General features: G+C 38.2%; 1 protein-coding gene across 1 annotated transcript; it reads right to left on the bottom strand.

Annotated features, from left to right (window-relative positions):
• Window positions 1-12,049: 12,049 nt before the first annotated feature.
• Window positions 12,050-18,203, bottom strand: LOC131877419 (guanine nucleotide exchange factor DBS-like). The gene is given in 2 exon segments (XM_059223075.1): window positions 12,050-13,789; window positions 14,590-18,203. Coding segments are annotated over 2 exon segments (3,117 nt in total). The 5' UTR covers window positions 16,296-18,203; the 3' UTR covers window positions 12,050-12,378.
• Between the last annotated feature and the right edge of the window lie 302 nt (window positions 18,204-18,505).

The following is an 18,505-nucleotide window of genomic DNA, read 5'->3' on the forward strand; positions in this document are numbered from 1 at the left end:
GATGTAGGTCCGGAAGTGTTTTTATTGCTAATTTGCTTTAATTTGAAAAGTGGCTCAGAGTTGCTATGAACATGAGCAAGCCGTTTTGGAGGGAAGCTCGTTGAGAGTCCATATTTCAAGAAATTCGTGGCCTAAGATGCGGGCTTGGACCGAACCCGTGATGAAGCGGAAAACATGGGTATCACGGGTCAGATCGACACTAAACATGATTAGTTCCGCTGCCTGGCTAAATTTGGTGGCCTATTCGTCAATGGTTTGAAACCTTAGCACTTCACCTCAAAACCTAGATAAACTTTTGGCAGCATAACTTTGAAACGATTCACTTTACAAGTAAATGATATAAAATGACCTAGATTTAATTGAAGAATTTTACGTTTCTTATCTTATCATTTTTTTCGCAAAGTGGCTCAGAGTTGCCATGACCAAGAGGAACCTAATTTTGTGGGAAGCTAGTTCGCAGTCCATATTTCTAGAAGTCCATGATTGATTGCACATGAAAAGCTTTTATTCTATGTGAAAATAGGAAAATGTATAAAAAATAAATAATTAGCGCTGTGCATTCCATTTAAGATGACAATTTTACGAAACATGCGATATTCTGATTAAATTCACTTTGCTCTGGTACATAAATGAACATTTCGTTTTTTACATTTAACTTATGAAGTGCTTTCATATTAAAAACTGAATTAAATTCATCATTTTCAAATACCGTGCTCTTCGATATGTCACGAAAGCAAGTATATATCTGCGCTGCTCAATTCTATCCTGGTTCCATCATATTCATTTCTGAAAAAGCTGTGAAGACATCGATCAATTTGAGGTTTGTTGGGACAATTTTCCTCTGTTTCCGTGGGGTCATGAGACACATTTAGCAGATATTTCATCAAATTCTTTTTCTATTGAAAGTCTGTTTCGCGCCATACCAAACTTTACAATCATTTTTTTTTGCTTTGCTTTTTGCAACCACCTGCTATGCTCTTATTGAACAATGTGACAATAGAGGTTTTATAATTGAAAATAGTGATAGTAATCAAAACAACTTTTGCCATGGCACTGGATTCTATGGAACTCGCTGCAAGATTCCCTGTCCTTCATCTTATCCTGTTACATGCATTCAAGTTAAGCACCGTGTAGCAAGTGCCAAAGGCCCTCAGCCTCGGAGGGGCTGCGCCGAAAGTTATTACACAATTGTGATAAATTTAACAGTTTAAAATTTCATCCACCTCTTTTGTCTAACCCCTTATCCAATTTTTCTTTTTGCAAGCATAACACCACCTGTCAAGAGCCTGCTTCAGCTTTATCTTTCAATGAAGAACTTGTATTTCCAACAATGTTAAATGCTCCATCTTGAAGTTTTTTAATCAAAAACATGACGATCGTTGATGCCTTGAATAAGCCATATCATGAAATTGAGCTACTTTATCTAGCTCATTTACTGGATTATCTCCTTTAAGTAATCTTTCTTTGACTTTTGTACCAGGTCCAATAAATTAATAACCTGGTATATGTAATTCTGGTAACATTTTTGAGTTTGATAAATCATTTACTAACCCTTGACCTATCTTTTTACTGGTCTGTGCTGTACTTCCTGAAATAATTTGCGATTGTTTGCTGTTGCATACAGTACACAATCCTTTTAAAGTGTATTGATTTCCTTCACCACCTTTAGGACGATTTTGCTTATGTAACTGGACCTTTGTAAATAAAGTTTTCTTTCTACACCTTAGGCAGTATATATATAAATATTTGGAAGGTTGTACAAAGTTTTTAAATAACAGCTTAGCATTTATGTTATAGTTTTTCTGTGCAACTAGAAGTTTCTTATAACAAATATCATATTTATATATATTGAATGTAAAAGCAAGCATACAATCCACAAAGGCTACTTTTTGCATGTTGGTGTTGTCTTACATCATACCAATCTATTCGTTTTTCCAAACATTTAGGAGGTGCTAATCCAAAAGAGTCATAGTATTCATATTTATAAACAGGTACCCAATGTGTTCCAGGATTAGTGAACTCATCTAAGTTTAAGTTAAAGCAACCTTCTTTTGGTAGCTTTTTGTCACGCTTAAAACAACCTTTAAAACCTGTTTCATGTCGTAAAATACTTAAAATGTCATGATTAGATAAACCATGGTTCAATTTCTCCTGGGTGAAAAATACCTTCTTTCTTGTGTTTGCTTGAAGAAAATTTTCTACTTTTTTATTATGTTGTTTGGCTTCAGATTCCATTTTATCATTATGTTTTTTATCATTCACTGCCTTTGCAATTCCACCACCTGCCCGAGCCACACTTGTTTCAGCACCAATGCCTGCCAACAGAATAGTTGTTGTTATAATAAATACTCAATTTTTCTCTTGTTGTGTTTTTGATATTTTTAAATCTTTTGATATTCCCGCAGACTTTGCATTGCTTAACTGGTTTACTTGTGTTTGTGTTAAAAGTAAATAATCATTGGCCTTCTTTGAAGGACCTATTCTTACTATACATGGTTCATTAAGTTCTAATTTTCTCAGCTGTGACTGTTAAATGAAAAGATGAATTGATATATGTTGTTTTCTGTGTGGTCATGATTTTATTTTTTACATGTATATCTTAGAGTAATTTTTTATCTGATTACCCTCATCTTTTTCATCTTTTCACTTTCTAGATTGAATGTGGCCTCTGCTATTGTATATCATAACCCAAACTAAATAGTCATGTGCAGGAATTTCTCTAAATTTTAGGTTAATTACAATGTTGGGAAATTGGGTATTTTCATACAGCTCAGGTTTGTGCAGTGAAACATCAATAAGAAATATTGGAAATAATTTTCTAAAAGTCTCAAAATCTATTTTAGTCATGTAAAAATCTGTCATAAATCTCAGTAAATTTCTCTACATGTATTTTTTTTCTTTACCTGGGAATTGAACACTACTTATTTCAACATTCACACTTCCTACATTCATATTTTCAAATATCATTGATGAGTGATTTTGAGATGTATTTCTGTTAAGGTTTTGCAAAGCAACAAGGACTCTTTCAGGCTTATGAATAGTGCTTGCCAGTGACAATCGAACCTCTAAATTTTTTGGAGGTTGATTTCGATATATATTGATTGCTGACCATGACAAATTATGTGATGAATCTTTAGCAAACTGAATCTCTAATTTAGCCATGGTGCCCAACGATGGGTCAGCATAGGGCATCATCCAAACACATTTTGTCATGCCCACTTGACCATTTGCCACAGCATTTGCCTTTTGAACTAACTAACTATTTCTGGTTTATTAAAAGTAAATGTAATTCTATGTTTTACCTCTCTTAAAATGTGGTCTACCTGATCACAAAGAGGTAAAATACGATTCAAGGGTAATAATAAATTCAATGTACCTGAGCAAATTCGTACAAAAGTTCTTCTATCATTAGTTTTGTTCAAAAACCACAGTTGAGTGTGTTTAACAGCATTTAGTTTTTCTTCACTTGTGTATTTTAGAATGTTATTGACTAAAGTAGCAATTCCCAAATGATCTATTCTGTCATTTTCTTTATCATCAATGAAATATCGACCTTCTTAAAATATGCTAAAACCATTATCAGATAAAGATACATCTTCAGCTACTGCAGCAGAATTTTGACCAACAGCTGCTCTATCTTGCCAGACCGTGCCAGACATATTGATTGCCATACTCGTTTCTCAGTCTGATAGTTAAATTTAGATCAGACTCACTTGGCAATAACCACAAATCTTCATTATTGGTTGTAAAAGAACAATGATCTGAATTTTCTAGTGTCCCACTACCTTGACTATCCTCATGCATCGTAGTATAATCAAGATTAACAATTGAGGTGTCTTTAGCAGCTATTGAAGGAAATTCCCAAATTGGTGATTCAGTATCTTGTCAGAAAGAGTTCATTTTTCAATGTTTGGTGAAACTCCTAAAGCAAAGTTTTATTGATGATGCTTCAGTAAGACCTATGAGCTTGCCTTTTGAATCTGTTACTTTTAATTCTATATGTCTGATAATGAATAAAACATTATTCTATTTTTCAATTTTTTCTTGAAATGCCGACCCTGGTTCTGCAAAAGGCAAAATGTCAAACAATATGTCTTTCATTTCTGGTTGATAATTTCTATCAACAAGATTACAGCGTATGAAAATTTGATGAACACCTCTAGTGATGTCAATTATACCAGTACCTTCTTCATAAGGTTGATCATAGACTTTAGGCTCTAAACTTAGGAGTTTATGTAAACTTCTTCAGAAAAGTCCGTCTGTGCTCCCTCTATCAATTTTACATAACACTTAAAAGTTGATTCATTTACAGGGCTAACATAAAGTACGCCGGCACTTAGAAATACAAATAGTTTCAAAACCGTATGAGATACATCCATCAATCATGAGATACATTCATCAATTTTGCGAACTTTGTAGCAACCCTGTACACCTTAATGCAAAAGAATTCTTTTTTAGTTTGTCAACAGTTATTGAAACATAATCATATTCAGCTAAATTGACTTGCATTGAATAATCCATTTTGTAAAAGTTTTTTTACCTTTGGCATGTTTTTAATTAAAAGGGTGTTTGTAATGCTTTGCGATGCTGCATTGCTATTCCTAATTTTTTTGATACCGTTTCATCAGGAATACTTCTAACATCCCTTTTTAGTTCTCTGCTTGTATTTCCAGCTTTCATTGATCCCATCATAATCATTAATCTTGCTGCTAAGTCTTTAGGATTTTTGTATATATAAATTCCTTTACCTAATTTTTCTTCTTCAAGAGACAAATTTTGCATTTCTTTAGCAGCTTCAAAAACATCATCTTCGCTTTCCCCAGAGTCTTGAGTGGTAGAACGGTAATTTTGTGATCTTGATTGTAGCCTTCACTTTATATATGCTTGATATTTTTTGATACCAATTGATGAAAAACCAGTTCTACTCAGATTATCTACATATTGAGACATATCTTGATTAGTGGGAGCTATATTTGAACGATTTAAATCATCAAATGGTAATAACAACAAAGCTACTAATCCAGCAGAAAGTTTGTTTTCATATATATCAGCCTTTCCTGGTATCCTGATGTGCAAAATATTTTTGTTAAACAGAAGAGCAACATCTACTTGCCCATACAGCCCTAAAGCTCCCTTTTCAGCAATTTCAAATTGAGTTGTCTTGCATTTGGTAGAATTACGATATTTTCTGTAGAATTTTTGAATCACCGGGCGTAGCACTTGTTGCTGTGCTCTCTGCTGCACTTACTTGAGTTGAGCTTGGATGTGGCATTTGCTGTTCGTGCAAGCGTGTGACAGAAAGGTTATTTCCTTGTATTTGAATTGCCGCCTTATTTGTTTGACTCACTTTAATTGCCTGTACAATTGGTTAGGATTTTCTTTCTAAATTATCATCATAAATTTCTCTTTTAAGTTTGTCACTTTCAATATTTCTTAGGCTTCCAAAATTTTTATACCTTTCTCATTTAGCCCTGGCACAGCCCCTGCAGGTGGCAGTAGGATATTTTGTGTTTGTCTCATACTTACTTGCTTTATTTATACCATTAACATACAATAAGTAATCTTTTACCGCTGCAGCTGGCCGCCCAGGTGCTCAGCAAGAACAGCGAACCACTCTTCATGTCAAGTTCAAAACTATTTTATGTATTTCGATATATATCTACTTGATTTATATGGGAATACTCTAAATTACAAATGAACTCAGAGCTCGCTGTCTCGAGTGCTTCGCCAATAAATTCAGCATAAAGCCCATCATTAGTGTTTCTACTTGGAGTAAAATAAAGTTTCATATTGGGTTCAATGTCTTTGTTAACTTCAAAGGTCTTTGGAAAAGGTCCCCAACATGTAATTAGGATTCTTGATTCTAAATGTATTGTATACTTTACAGGTTGTGATGAAATAAAGTTACTAGAAGAATATATTTTTAACTTTGTTAGCTTATATCTAATAGGAAATTGATAAAAAATCATTTAAAACAATCTATTTTTCCTAAGATTAGTACTTTTGAACCAAATTTGTAAAACTGTAAGTTTATGCAAATGTCTTTCAGCATATAATTCCCCTAGTCGTCTCATTAGAATTTGGTGTAGACCAATAGTCTCTTCCTTGTATTCTTGAAACTTTTTATACTAAGATTGAGGTTCTTCATAATATTTTCATACTCTGCGGTCCCAATATTTTCAATGCTAGAGGATTTTTAACCCAGTTTTATTCCAAGACTTCAAAACTATTCAAATGACCATTTAATTTTGTTTTCATTTGTTGTTGTTATAATTCTAATGATGCAATGTGTGCAATGTTAATCTTATTTTGAAGCTTAGTAGTTAATTCTTGGATATTTGTTTTTAATTGATTAAGCTTTTCAATTATTCGAGTATTAACAACTCTACCTTGTGATATGATATCGATCATATCCCTATAAACGAAGGTTGTTTATTGCTTTGTTTAAAGTCCTACACAACATAGCACATTTACATGCTACTCTGTGCAAGCACTTATCACGGTGATTATAATTCCAGATTAAGTGCTTGCGCAAATGCCAAGACATTTAGTTGCCATTTTCTTTGCTAAAGAAACAAAAGGAATAATTTTGTTCAATAAGTATCGTTTAAAGTAGGTCATATTAATATATTAATGCACTTAAAATACATTTTTAAGTATTATTGTGCAAAACCTAATCAAACAATACTATCAAAACTTTTAGTTATGCACTGGCATAAAGTTTCATTAATATCTATTTAGCAGATGCTTAGTTACTACACTTTGAAGGTTGCATATTGCAATAAAATAGATCGAAAACTGAAATAAACCTACTTTAGTTAATGGGGTACCCCCACGTGGTTTCGTGAACGCACATTTTGAAATGCGACAGTACTAAATTTAACCCAGTCGCATTTCACAATGTGCGTTCACGAAACTATCTGATACTCGCAGTAGGTGCAACTGGGTACAAATCGCATCTCAAAATATGCACTCACGAAACCATAAGGTTGATCCGGAATTTTAGTCAAAAACTTATCCAAGTCTGACTTAAATCCTGCTATTGGATCAACGCCTACATATGCCCTACGAATATTTGAGGGCAGCAAATTGAACAATGAAGGAGCCCGAGAAAGAAGATAGTTGGACTTCATTGCTTTAACTAGCCTGGATTTTCGAGGGCTTGAAGGTGCTCTCAAAACGCACGTTAAACCTCTGCGGTCACTACAATTGACTCTAATATCTAGAATTGATTAATATTGGCACCTAAAATCTACTCAGGATTTTAAATTTCCAATTGCTTTTCCTTAAACTTAGAAAACTAGACTAGCCAATCATGTGGTAGAAATTTTACAAGGATACATGTGCCAGTTTTATGTTCAAGTTTGTCACTTTTTGCACGGATTATTTTCTTCGTACCAAAACCTTTTTCATCAAATGGTAATAAAAATGTCTTAAACTTCGAGATCACAAATAAATGAACTCATCGTCAACAATTATGATATTATAGTTGTGAATTGTTTATTTAAATAGATTCGTAATAGTTAAGATTATTGCCCGAAGCAACATATCGACTTTTAGAAAAATATGAGGTACTAAATTTGGATGCTTACTTCCTGATGGAGTAAAAATTTCCGGACCCAGAGGGAAGTCGTTATGATCATCATTCAGCTTTCAGGATTCTTCAAATCAACTTCATAAATGTAGTTGAATGTCTTGGTTGGTATATACAAATTAGATGTCTGTGGTGGTTCCACCCACCTGAAGTCTCCTATAGTTAGAGGCTGCATGATTGCTCAACCATACAAATCATTCACATCAATGTAAGAAATATAACTCGAAGGTTTGTCTTTATTGTATAAATTACCCATATCTTCGTTATTTGCTTTTGCACGTTTTGCTGCAATGGATGAAACACCACCACAAATAACTCTACCTACAAAATTATATTGGTCAACATCAGTAATTAATTCTAATTTTACTCCAGTCTTTTTGAAAGCAGCTTGCCAAGCCATTGATGGCGCTGAAACAAAATGAGAACGATCTAAATCATAATCCTTCATACCCAACTGTATGAGTTACATACATCAGCAAGCTGAAGAACATCTGTTTTGAGGTAGAGTTCCAGATACTCTTGAAAATCATCTAAATGCAGTGCTTTCATGACATTAAGATAGTATTGGTTTTCTCCATTGGATGTGCGTTCTCTAGTCAAATCATTAAAGAAATGTTCTTTTAACAATATTTTTTTCCCCTTTGAGTTGATTTGAATTATCAAACCAAGCATAAGGGAATACCCCTATCTTGAGAAGCATCTTGCATCGTTTTCATATTTCAATGACATAGTTGGAAATTTCTGCCTCAGTGTTTTTATGTTTGTAGTTTCTAAATGTTTAGCAAAGTCAGCAAAGGCTTCCCCACGACATCTTAATTTTTGTGAGGGTTGGTAGTTTGCTTGATTTTGAATCAAGACTTCTAATGGTTGAGAAAGATGTATAAAGGAATCTGTGAATTGGAATTCAACGCGATATCCATCAAGAGAGTTGTTCCAAGGCTTTGTCACACATTTAGGGTTTTCACTGTTTTCCATTAGCGGGATACATTGAATTTCTAAAAAATATTTCATTTGTAATAAAATTGATTCGTCATAACCCCTAAAATTATGTGAGACTACTTTGACATTAACATGCTTCAAACAGTATTTAAGATTGCAGTCATTGTGAGCATAACCTCTAAATTTACCCGGAAAATGACAATCATCTCTAACAACCTTGTCTTCGGTTTGGATGAGTAAATTACAAATGTGACACTTCTTATCTTTTTTATTGAGTTTTAATATCATGTTAGGCTCTATTTCCACCATTGGTTTATTATGGCTCTTAATAAATTGGTTTATGTTCTCCACGTCATTTTTTAATTCTTTGATGAAATCCTGAGGTGCAGTATATCCATCAAACTTTCTGTATTTTTCCACATAGTCTGGAAATTAGGGTTTATAATATTCATTTACATGGTAATTTGCCCCAATTGACATTACATCTTGCTCTATTATTTTTTCACTTACTTTTCTGTTTACTGCTTCACAATCAAATTAAACTACAATAGGCAGTTCTTGGGTTGTTTCATACCTTGTAAATTTGCAAGTTCAAGCTCTTGTACAGTCTTTACAAGTTTTCTTGTTATTTTCATGTTAGGTACAATGAGGCATTTCTTTGGTTTGAGCTTCATTTTCCAAACCGCACTCTTCATCATGTTCCATTAATTTCTCTTTTGAATAATATGGAAGACGGCATCGTGCACAGAAATGTCTTTTCCCTTTTATGTTGATTGAGATGTGGAAGTGGAAGGTCGTTATTTTTCTGAAAATACATGATGTTGATAGCATTTTCTTCATTCGCTCCTTGGTAAGACACATAGTATGGAAAGGGATAAAAATGTTTATGTCTCTAAAACATGAAGATTTAAGGGAGGTAAAGTAGGGTTATTATCGCCCTCAAATTTTTCAAAATCTTTTTCATTTAATCTTGATGGAAAAGAGAGCCATGACCAATTCGCCTCATTCAAATATGGCTTATTGTGAGAAATTCTATCAGGAATATATTTAGGTGGATGAAAAGCTGCTATGATGATAGCATACTTGAAACATTCATTGTCAGTATTTTTTGGATTAATATAAGCTCCTGTTCTTATGACAGTTTGTGGAAGTTTTATATATGAGGATCCTATATTATTCTTTATAAACTTTTTTGAAAATTTGTTGAGGGATCATATTGATCTGCTTGCATAGTCATTTCCACACAGGCATGATATTGCCAACCAGATCTATTACCTACAAACTCTTCGATTCTGTTAACAAGGTATGAGTGGGTAAGATTAAAATAAGTATGAAACATTGAAACATCTTTTATTGGCACAAGTCTTTTATTTTGAAAACCAACCTCATTAAAAATCTTGCTATGTTCTTTTTCTTCTGCATATCTAACTTTCATATTCGTATCTAATATAAATGATCCATATTTTTGGAAATAATCCTCCAGGCATTTTTTACTTTCTTTTCATCTAAAATTTCTTCTACATCTTTCACATAATTTCCAGTAGTTTTGGAAATTATGAATTTCCAAGTAAATGTTGTTCTATAAGTTCTCCTAGTTAAGATTTCACTAATATTACTTTTATTAATTATTGAGCTATCTTCATTTTGCTGGACAGCTTGGTTTCTATCAAGGAAAGAGTTTAAAGAGTTTCATACATGATTATATCCGATTAATCCTTGAGATATTTTTTCTTCCACAAAGTTAAATCCTTGTGTTGATCTATTGGCTATCCAATTCAACATTTCGTTGGATATTTTTTCATAGAAATACATTTCCTTAGCTCAGATTAAACGGTCATAAGCCTAAAAGCTAACAGGATTTGTTTGGATATTTTTGACAACTTTCAAAAAGCCTTTTCAACCACTATGACAGTCGTCTCACTAGTGAGACGAGAGGGGTAAGCTGATCATCCAAGAATCCAGCTTATATCTTTGCGAACAAAGCGAAAATAATAATAAAAAAGTGATGGAAAATAGAAAAATTGTGATTTTTCACAATGGATCCCCTTGTGAAAAATTGAAATGCTCTGGAACGCATATATTATAACTACTCAATTTTTTTACTGGTCACATCTTCAACAACAGTTGAAAATGCCAAGACCTCTAGTTGCGTTTCTCATTGCTAAAACAACGTAAGGACCAATTTTTATTTGCAATGCATCATTAAAAGTAGCTCTGATCAATATATTAATTCACTGAAAACCTATTAGAACGTATAATTTTTTGAATCGTAATTAATAGATATTTTAAGCATCGTTAGTTACCCCTTATCGAAATTTCATAAAATCCATCGAGCAGACGATGAGATATTATCTTTCAAACACCGTATTTTGCATCAAATTTGACCGCAAAATACTCCGGTTATACCTTACAAAAATGGCCAAGAAATAAGGTATTCTTTATCAATGTCCCATACTTGAAGCATGCAGAAAAAGCAAAAAGGAGTTTATGATAGCATTTAAAACTGACTTAAAGTAAAAAGCAACTGCAATGTCATAATTGTCAATTGCAAGCTGATTTGTTTTCAATTTTGAAGTTTTAAAAATTTCCTTCTTCAGATAAAAAACATCCTTAGTACGTAGAACATAATGATAGCAAAAAGTGACAAATTTAAAAATATTTTTTGTCAGATATAAGTAAGTAAGGAAACCCTTCACCGTGTCCTCTTCGCGATTTTATACCATTTTTATCAGGACGGTGAATCCATGGAATGCGCTTCCTCTGGCCACTCGTCTATCCAATTCGTCTGCTTCTTTCAAAAAATTGGTTTGGACCGGAAGCAATTAATCTGTTTTCTTGTCGTATGTTTTCTACTTCTTGAGCAGTTGATTAATCGTGCTTGTTTTCCATTCTCTCGGTTTTAGTATTTTTCCCGATTGTGCCCTTACTCTTTTACACACATTGTGTCTGTGAGTGGCTCTCAAAAAATAAACAAAGAAAATAGAATAAAAAATATACCTTCGTAATATTTCAACTAAATGATTGGCTAGCGTAGCGTTACAAGTTGCCGAAAAAACTGATCGTTGATTTTATATCCCGTTTAATTTTTTGCTATTTGCTATTTTTAGGTTTTAAAGAACTGCTTACAAAAATGAAAGAATTTCATTTATTTTCGTGCTATCGAAGAAGCATATCATTTGTTTTTTGGTATTAACTTAAAATTCAGTTCGATCATATTTTCGATGTAATTTACTGCAAAATGCAGCTTTCAAAGTTTACAATAACCAGCAGTTAAATGGATACTAATGGAATTTAATGTCAGTGCGTAACTAAGAGTACTGATAATATTGTTTGACTAGGTTTTGGACGACAATGCTTTATAAGGTATTTTAAGTGGTTTATTATACCAAAGCAAGTTACTTTCAAAAATACCTATTTGACAAAAAAATGTCCTTCTGATTGCTTTATCAATGAAAATAGCAACTCGAAGACTTGGCACTTAAGCAAAAACTTAATCAGAAATTATAACCACTGCGGTCAGGTATTGGCGAATGTATTTCATGCTGCAACAGATGGGTTTAAGCATTTAAGGTACTTTTGATAAATAAGTCATTTGATCATTCAGAAAATTGATAGCAGGGTACGCACTGGTTAGTTTTAATTGCTCAAATTTTAAAGCAGAACTCTAAGTTCGTTGTTTAGCTCACTTCTAATTAGGAAATATAAAGGTAAGGGTTCTTCGTTCAGGTGCCGTATAAATGTGAGGGTTCAAAGGAATACAAATGACTAAGCCCGACATGGATTGTAGCGGGTGCGATTTTCAAGGTATCCTCTCTTCTTCCCAACCCGAAGTTGAAATAATTCACTCAATCATTGGTTAGTTTTTCTAGGTAGGTGGAAGGCGCCCATCCCTCGGGATAAGGATAGGCTGATAACCGCACGTACCACCAACCAGCACATCCGACTTTCACCAACTCCACGATTTCGTCCTCAGTTAAGTCTATTTCTCGCCCCGTCAAGGCCATGTAATCGGCCAGGACCATGTACCGCCCACCATGCTCGTAGTGCTTGCTTCCGTTGCCGTCCATTTCTGGGGAACTGCGGTCGCCTGCACAATCCAGTGACCTTGATCTCAGAGGTGCGTTAGCCCGCCCACTCTCCAACGATCTCGACCGTGTTAATCGAGAAGATTTGGAAGTGCGTGCCTGATGCTCTCCGGATTCGGTCGAGGCCGTTGTCGTCGAGGCCGTATCGTAAAATATCTGAGGTTGAGCCCTGTGGCCTCGATGTTCTTTCTGTCGAATGATGACTTTTCGGAGGTCGGTTCCGAAATCGTCTTTGATCTTTTTGGTCTTGGCTTCCAGCGTGTACAGCTCGTTCCGCCCATGAACCCACAACTCAATTTTTTTCTCCTCACCCTTGACAATGCTGGACATGCCGAGACTGCTTGTTCCCAAAGAGAATTTGAAGTGATAGGTTTGGTTCTTTTCGTTGATGGCCTTGCAGAACACCACGTGGTTGTCATAAAGGAACACATGTCTTCGCTGACTTTTGTTCCGGCTAAACAGAATTTGACTCTGACCTTTGTTCTCAGAGGTGACTTGGAACGTCTCATGGTTATTCAATGTGCCCAAAGGTTACACTGCATTGGGCAAGCCTTTGATCGTAATGTCATGCATGCTATCGTTCACGACTTTGATCACACTCAAGAGTTCAGCCAGAGCCTCTTCCAATTCGGGTTTGCCGCAAACCACGTTCGAGCTCTCGGTGAGGTCTTTTATCAAGAGTTGGTATTTCGTAAGTCTTTGCATTGGTTTCAGAAGATACGAGCTCAAAGGGAGCTGGTGACCCGCATCTTGTTGGCAGTGGACCAGAATCGAGGAAGGCGTTTGCTCCCCGCCCAGATCTTGAATGGCTTGCCGCGAAGCAGACATGTTTTGACAATAGTGACTGTAAAGGATTTTCACCTCTTGGCAATTGGTTAAAATAGTTCTGGCCACACCCGAAGGGTTCACCCCACACCGCTCCAATTCAGGGTGAAAAACAGTGGAATGGAACTCGTGAATTTCGTCCAAATTCCCAAAAATGATCTGGGCTTTCTGACGCGTTTCGGTAAGATTGGACACCTCCAATTTGTCTCGGTAATGAATCAGGATCTCTTCCAAGTCCGAGACGTATTTTGATTCTGTGGCCAGGAGCTCGGCTAAGATGTTCTCCCTTCGGATTTTCATGGACTCGTTGGGGTCGTGCTCCGAGAGCGAGAATTTGCGGTCCGTTCTGCAATGGAAATGTTCAAAGGATGCGTCAATTCCGTCGGTCTTAACCATAGCTAGCTAGTTAGCTATCTACATTTCATTTCGTTCCTTTGATTCACGTTCGTGAATGGCTCTCGACGAAAGAACCGATTGAGCTTCCTTCAAATCTGCTTTGTCAAGTTGTTTCAAAGAGGTGGGGTCCCTATGAATACGATCTTTTTTACTCGGGGTACTTGAACTGTGGGATCTTCGTGGTGGTGTGTACCCGGTGAGAGGGGTCGACCTGAGTTTCTCCTGAAGTCACCTGTAATGCATGCTCTTGAGTTCAAAAGAAATGCAACGCCATCCACCTCGATCAAGATGGATGGATGGATGGATGGATGGATATCTGTCTGTCCATTACAACCAAGCTGAAGATGGGCTTGGCTTTCAGAAGCAATTCCCATTCATTTCAAGCCTCTCCACTTCAAAAATAGCCAGATTACGTATCACTGATTGTTTTCAAAGTAATTTCTCAAGAACACAAAGATGCTGTGACCGTTTTTCATTTAGGTCAAACAGTTTTCTATCCCCTGTTGAGAAGGGGGTCATTTCTCAAAGAAGCCTTACTAGTCAATCTCACTAGTAATCGTGTACTAGCCTACGTTGTCGTTTATGAGTGAGTGACATTTGATTAATGACATCGACCGATTCTCAATCGGCTGACTCAACTGCATAGCCCGCAATAAGATCCTAACTTGTGTATCAATTGTACGAGTACCTATGGCCAAACTTGTAAAGGCAAACTTGTGTCGTCGTGATTGTGTGTGTCTTTTTGCTCACCTCATCGCTTTTGACCTCAATTCCTCTCGCCTCTGCATGACTCGATAGGTGACGGCATCCAAGCGCTCAAGCGAGTCGTCCACGGCAAAAAGGGTTTGAGCAGACATGAAATTCTTGATTTCTTCAAAGGATTCCTCAAAGTCTTGTCGTGATCGGAGCTTCAATTCTTGAGATTTTGAAAGCAGGTAATCGATTTGTCGGATTTGAGAGAACACATCCTCGTCTGGCCCAGACCCGTTGGGCTCGATTCGATGGGATTGATTCAGTTCTCGTAAGTCTAAATGATCGGTGGCGGTTGTACACCATTTGGCCACCAAGTCCAAACAGTCCATTAGATCGAGGAACTTGTGCAGGAGGCGGCGTTTCTCGTTGAGCATCAGCTCCAGCTTCTGACAGATCATCTTCAGCTCCGTGATCTTGGGTTGAACGCAATCCGTGGCAAAGTTGTGGGCGTTCATGAGATCCTGGCCCATCTTGGTGAGCTCCCGAGCTTTGGTCATGGCAATGGACACTGACTGGGTGACTGAATCGATTTTATCCAAGGCGGCATTGACTTCCTCCGTCGAGGAGCCACTTATGGGGAGCTCTCTCACCATGCGGTCGTTGTCGACAAATGTGTTGGCCAGCTCTCTGTAGCGCTGCTGAAACGTATTGAGCTCCAGGTATTGCACGTAGACATGATCTTGCATTTTCCATGATCGGCTAAAGTATGTCCAAGCCTGGTCCAATTGCTTACAGAGCACTTGAACGGCCAGTCGCTGCATGACGTTGGCATCCGGACGTTGCAGACTTTTCAACATAAGTAATCCATGATCCGTCAGATCTTCCAGCTCCTTCCGCAGCTTCCGATAGTTGCCCCTGTTCTTGGCTGCAATTTCTCGGAGGGCTTCCCCTCGGTAATTGATATCTTCCTGGTTGAGAAGACCTACAAATTGGGCTAAGCGCCGTGCGATTCTGCGTGCATTGTAGCTGAAGCCTTCAACATGTTCCTGAAGCACCAACCAGTTTTCGATATCCCCGTTCACTTGACCCCCAAGATCTCTAGGCAAGCATTTGGCATCGATGTAGTGGAGCAGATCGGCGGGATCATCAATTTGAAAGATGTCAAAATCCAGAAGAAACTCGTCCATTAATTGATGAACAATGTCTTTGGAACTGTTGGACGATGCAGTGGAGCCATTAGATGACGAGCTCTGGCGACTTCGAGGCGGAGGATCGCCATCCCTGTGAATCAGATACACTTCTCGAATTCTGGCCGGGAACAAGGTGATCACTCGATGAAAGACGTTTCTGACGTAAGTCCAATCCATACCGGCAGAGCGATCGACTATTAATGCAAATCCAGTGCCTTGCTCCGTTCGAGGGACCACTGACAAATAATAATTGAACAGAAGGTGGAGGTCACTTTCCAAAACAGTTGGGAAACTCCGACTACTCGAATCCGGGAAGTAGATGATGGGGTAGCCCAATTTAGTGAAACCACTGGGCACACCGACCAGGTTCATTCTGACCAATTCTATCACATCTTTCAGCATCACATGACCATTCACAACGTTAGGTTGTGGGACCATCGGAGGAACCGCTATCCCCGGAACCACGTGGGTTCCAGGGCCAAGGCTGCTCATATTGGGAACTTCCATCGTTTTGGTAATGATCGACGGCGTGGGCCCCAAAGTGGGATGAGCGTTCCCCACAGCCGACTCCATTTCTTTTTTTCGATTTTATTCACTAGGCTTCAGTAGCTTTGCGAAGTTCGCTGTGCTCTGATTGTGGTCGTGAGGTGCACATTTGTCTTCAATGGCCTCGCAGAGAAAATCCTTCATTTAGATTTCGAGGAAAACACACTTGTTTCTTGGTTGAGTCACTCGCTTACTAAGGCCACCGAGTGCTCGCCAAGGCCTCATTTTTCATTCAGGAGAAGCCCTTGAGGTCACACTTCATGCAGGGAAGACCTCTTGAGCGAGCCTAGCAGGGCACGACATTGCCGGTACATTTTCCAACGCTCTTGATTGCACCAGACAACGCCACCACGGTGGAGAAATCATGTAGACCATTTTGATGCCATCCCTCCCCACTCTAGTAGGAAGGCCGTGTCCCATCCAGAAATCCCCTCACCACTGCACACCACACTGCACTAACACACCACACTTCGCTCCTAAGGGGGACCCGACTCGCTCAGGCGTTGGAACGCCAGGGACAAACACAGAGATAGACAGACAGACAGACGGCTTTCTCGTGAAACACCAACGGTTTACTGCCTCTGCCTATGGTGGACAGGATGGTTCTTCCGTGAAGGGGATCGACTCTTTAGCCTCCTCCAGCTCGCTCGCTCGTTCGCTCTTTACGAGACTACTGTGGAATCCACTTGGTTTAACAGGAAGCAGATGGACCCTCCTCCTTTAAACGAGCTTGTGCCAAATGTCTGGCGGCTGAGACGAAAGAAAGCCAATCGCCCACCCTCAATTGAAGTAGCCAAATTGGCAAGTTATTTGATGCACCCTGCACCTCTCAAAGAAAAAGATTGGTCGGCTTATTCTTTAGTAACCATGTGGTCGGCCCACGATAGGTCTCCCTGAAATATATGCCACAACTTTGGTTAGGCTGTCTTAATTCCGATCCCCTTGTCTGAATGATATTCTCAAACATTGATGGATGGATAGATGGATGGATGGTGGAGAAATTTCCAGAGGTGAACTTATTCTCGTGATGTAGCAATAATCCCTTGTGGCATCACCATTGGGTCGATTCTTTGAGGCTTGTCAAATACATCATACCCGCAACAATGTGGCCGAGAGTGGGCGACACCTTTGAAGCCGAGAAAAGCGTGTGGACATCACCAATGATTAATGGAAATTTGCTCAAAGAATAGAATATCATGCCCAAGCATAGGCACAAGCTTAGACACAAGCCAAAGCAGCACGAGAAGGCGGACGAATAATGTAGATGACGTAACTGCTGAAGCCGGACTTGCAGAGCCCACGATATTTTCATACAATTGGATTATGATATGGTTCCTTGCTCTTCTTAGTCGGTCTGTTATGCGGTCAGTTACAGTTGAATATTTTTCTTCATTTACTGGGTACGGAAAAAAATTGTCCGAGTGTTCACTGAATCCTCACACCAGTCTTCAAGGTAGCTAGATCAGAATCGAGCCCGGATAGTATTATGCCCCCGAAAATTGGGGATGAATCCACCGAATGCAAGTCCAGATTGGGTTTGTTGATCACCAGCTACTCAAACGCTCGAAGGTCGGGTCACACTCGTAACTTAGCAGAACTTGAACGACCCAATGGTCGTAGGCGAAACCGATGGGCTCCAAAACTGCCAAACCACAACACACGCTTCGAATCGAGGCAAACTTTTCCTGGATATCGGGTTTATGCCCATGGTGATCACGATCTCTCTCGGACCCTTGTCCATCAGGTGGTCGTGAAATAGTATTTAGTTACACCTTCACAAGCACGAGCACGAGCTCCAAGAAGGGATTTGTTCCGACCTCCATATAGGTATGTATGTAGGATTCCGATGTTTCAAGTCCAGAATGAATCAGAACCAAAAATAAGCGGCCATCAATCTCGTTCCTCACGGCACTGATTCTCTGAGACAACTGTCTCGTTCTCGTTTGTGCATGCTCAATGACCGAGCGCAGGTATTCTCCAATGATTCCACCTGTAGTATGTGCCGATGGATGCTCTGAATGTACGTACGTACATGCGAGTGCCTAATGTAGGTAGGGTAGTGCTAGTTGTAGTAGGTTTGAGAATCACACACACGCACACACGCACACACGCACACACGCACACACGCACACACGCACACACACGTTTGTTCGTTCGTTCGTACGTCCACACGCTTAACATGGACGAAGTGATGCACAATATAGGATCCGAACCGCGAGGCCCCCTCCTCAATCAAG

Source organism: Tigriopus californicus, chromosome 3 (assembly GCF_007210705.1).
Source record: "Tigriopus californicus strain San Diego chromosome 3, Tcal_SD_v2.1, whole genome shotgun sequence".
In the NCBI taxonomy this organism is placed as follows: domain Eukaryota; kingdom Metazoa; phylum Arthropoda; class Copepoda; order Harpacticoida; family Harpacticidae; genus Tigriopus; species Tigriopus californicus.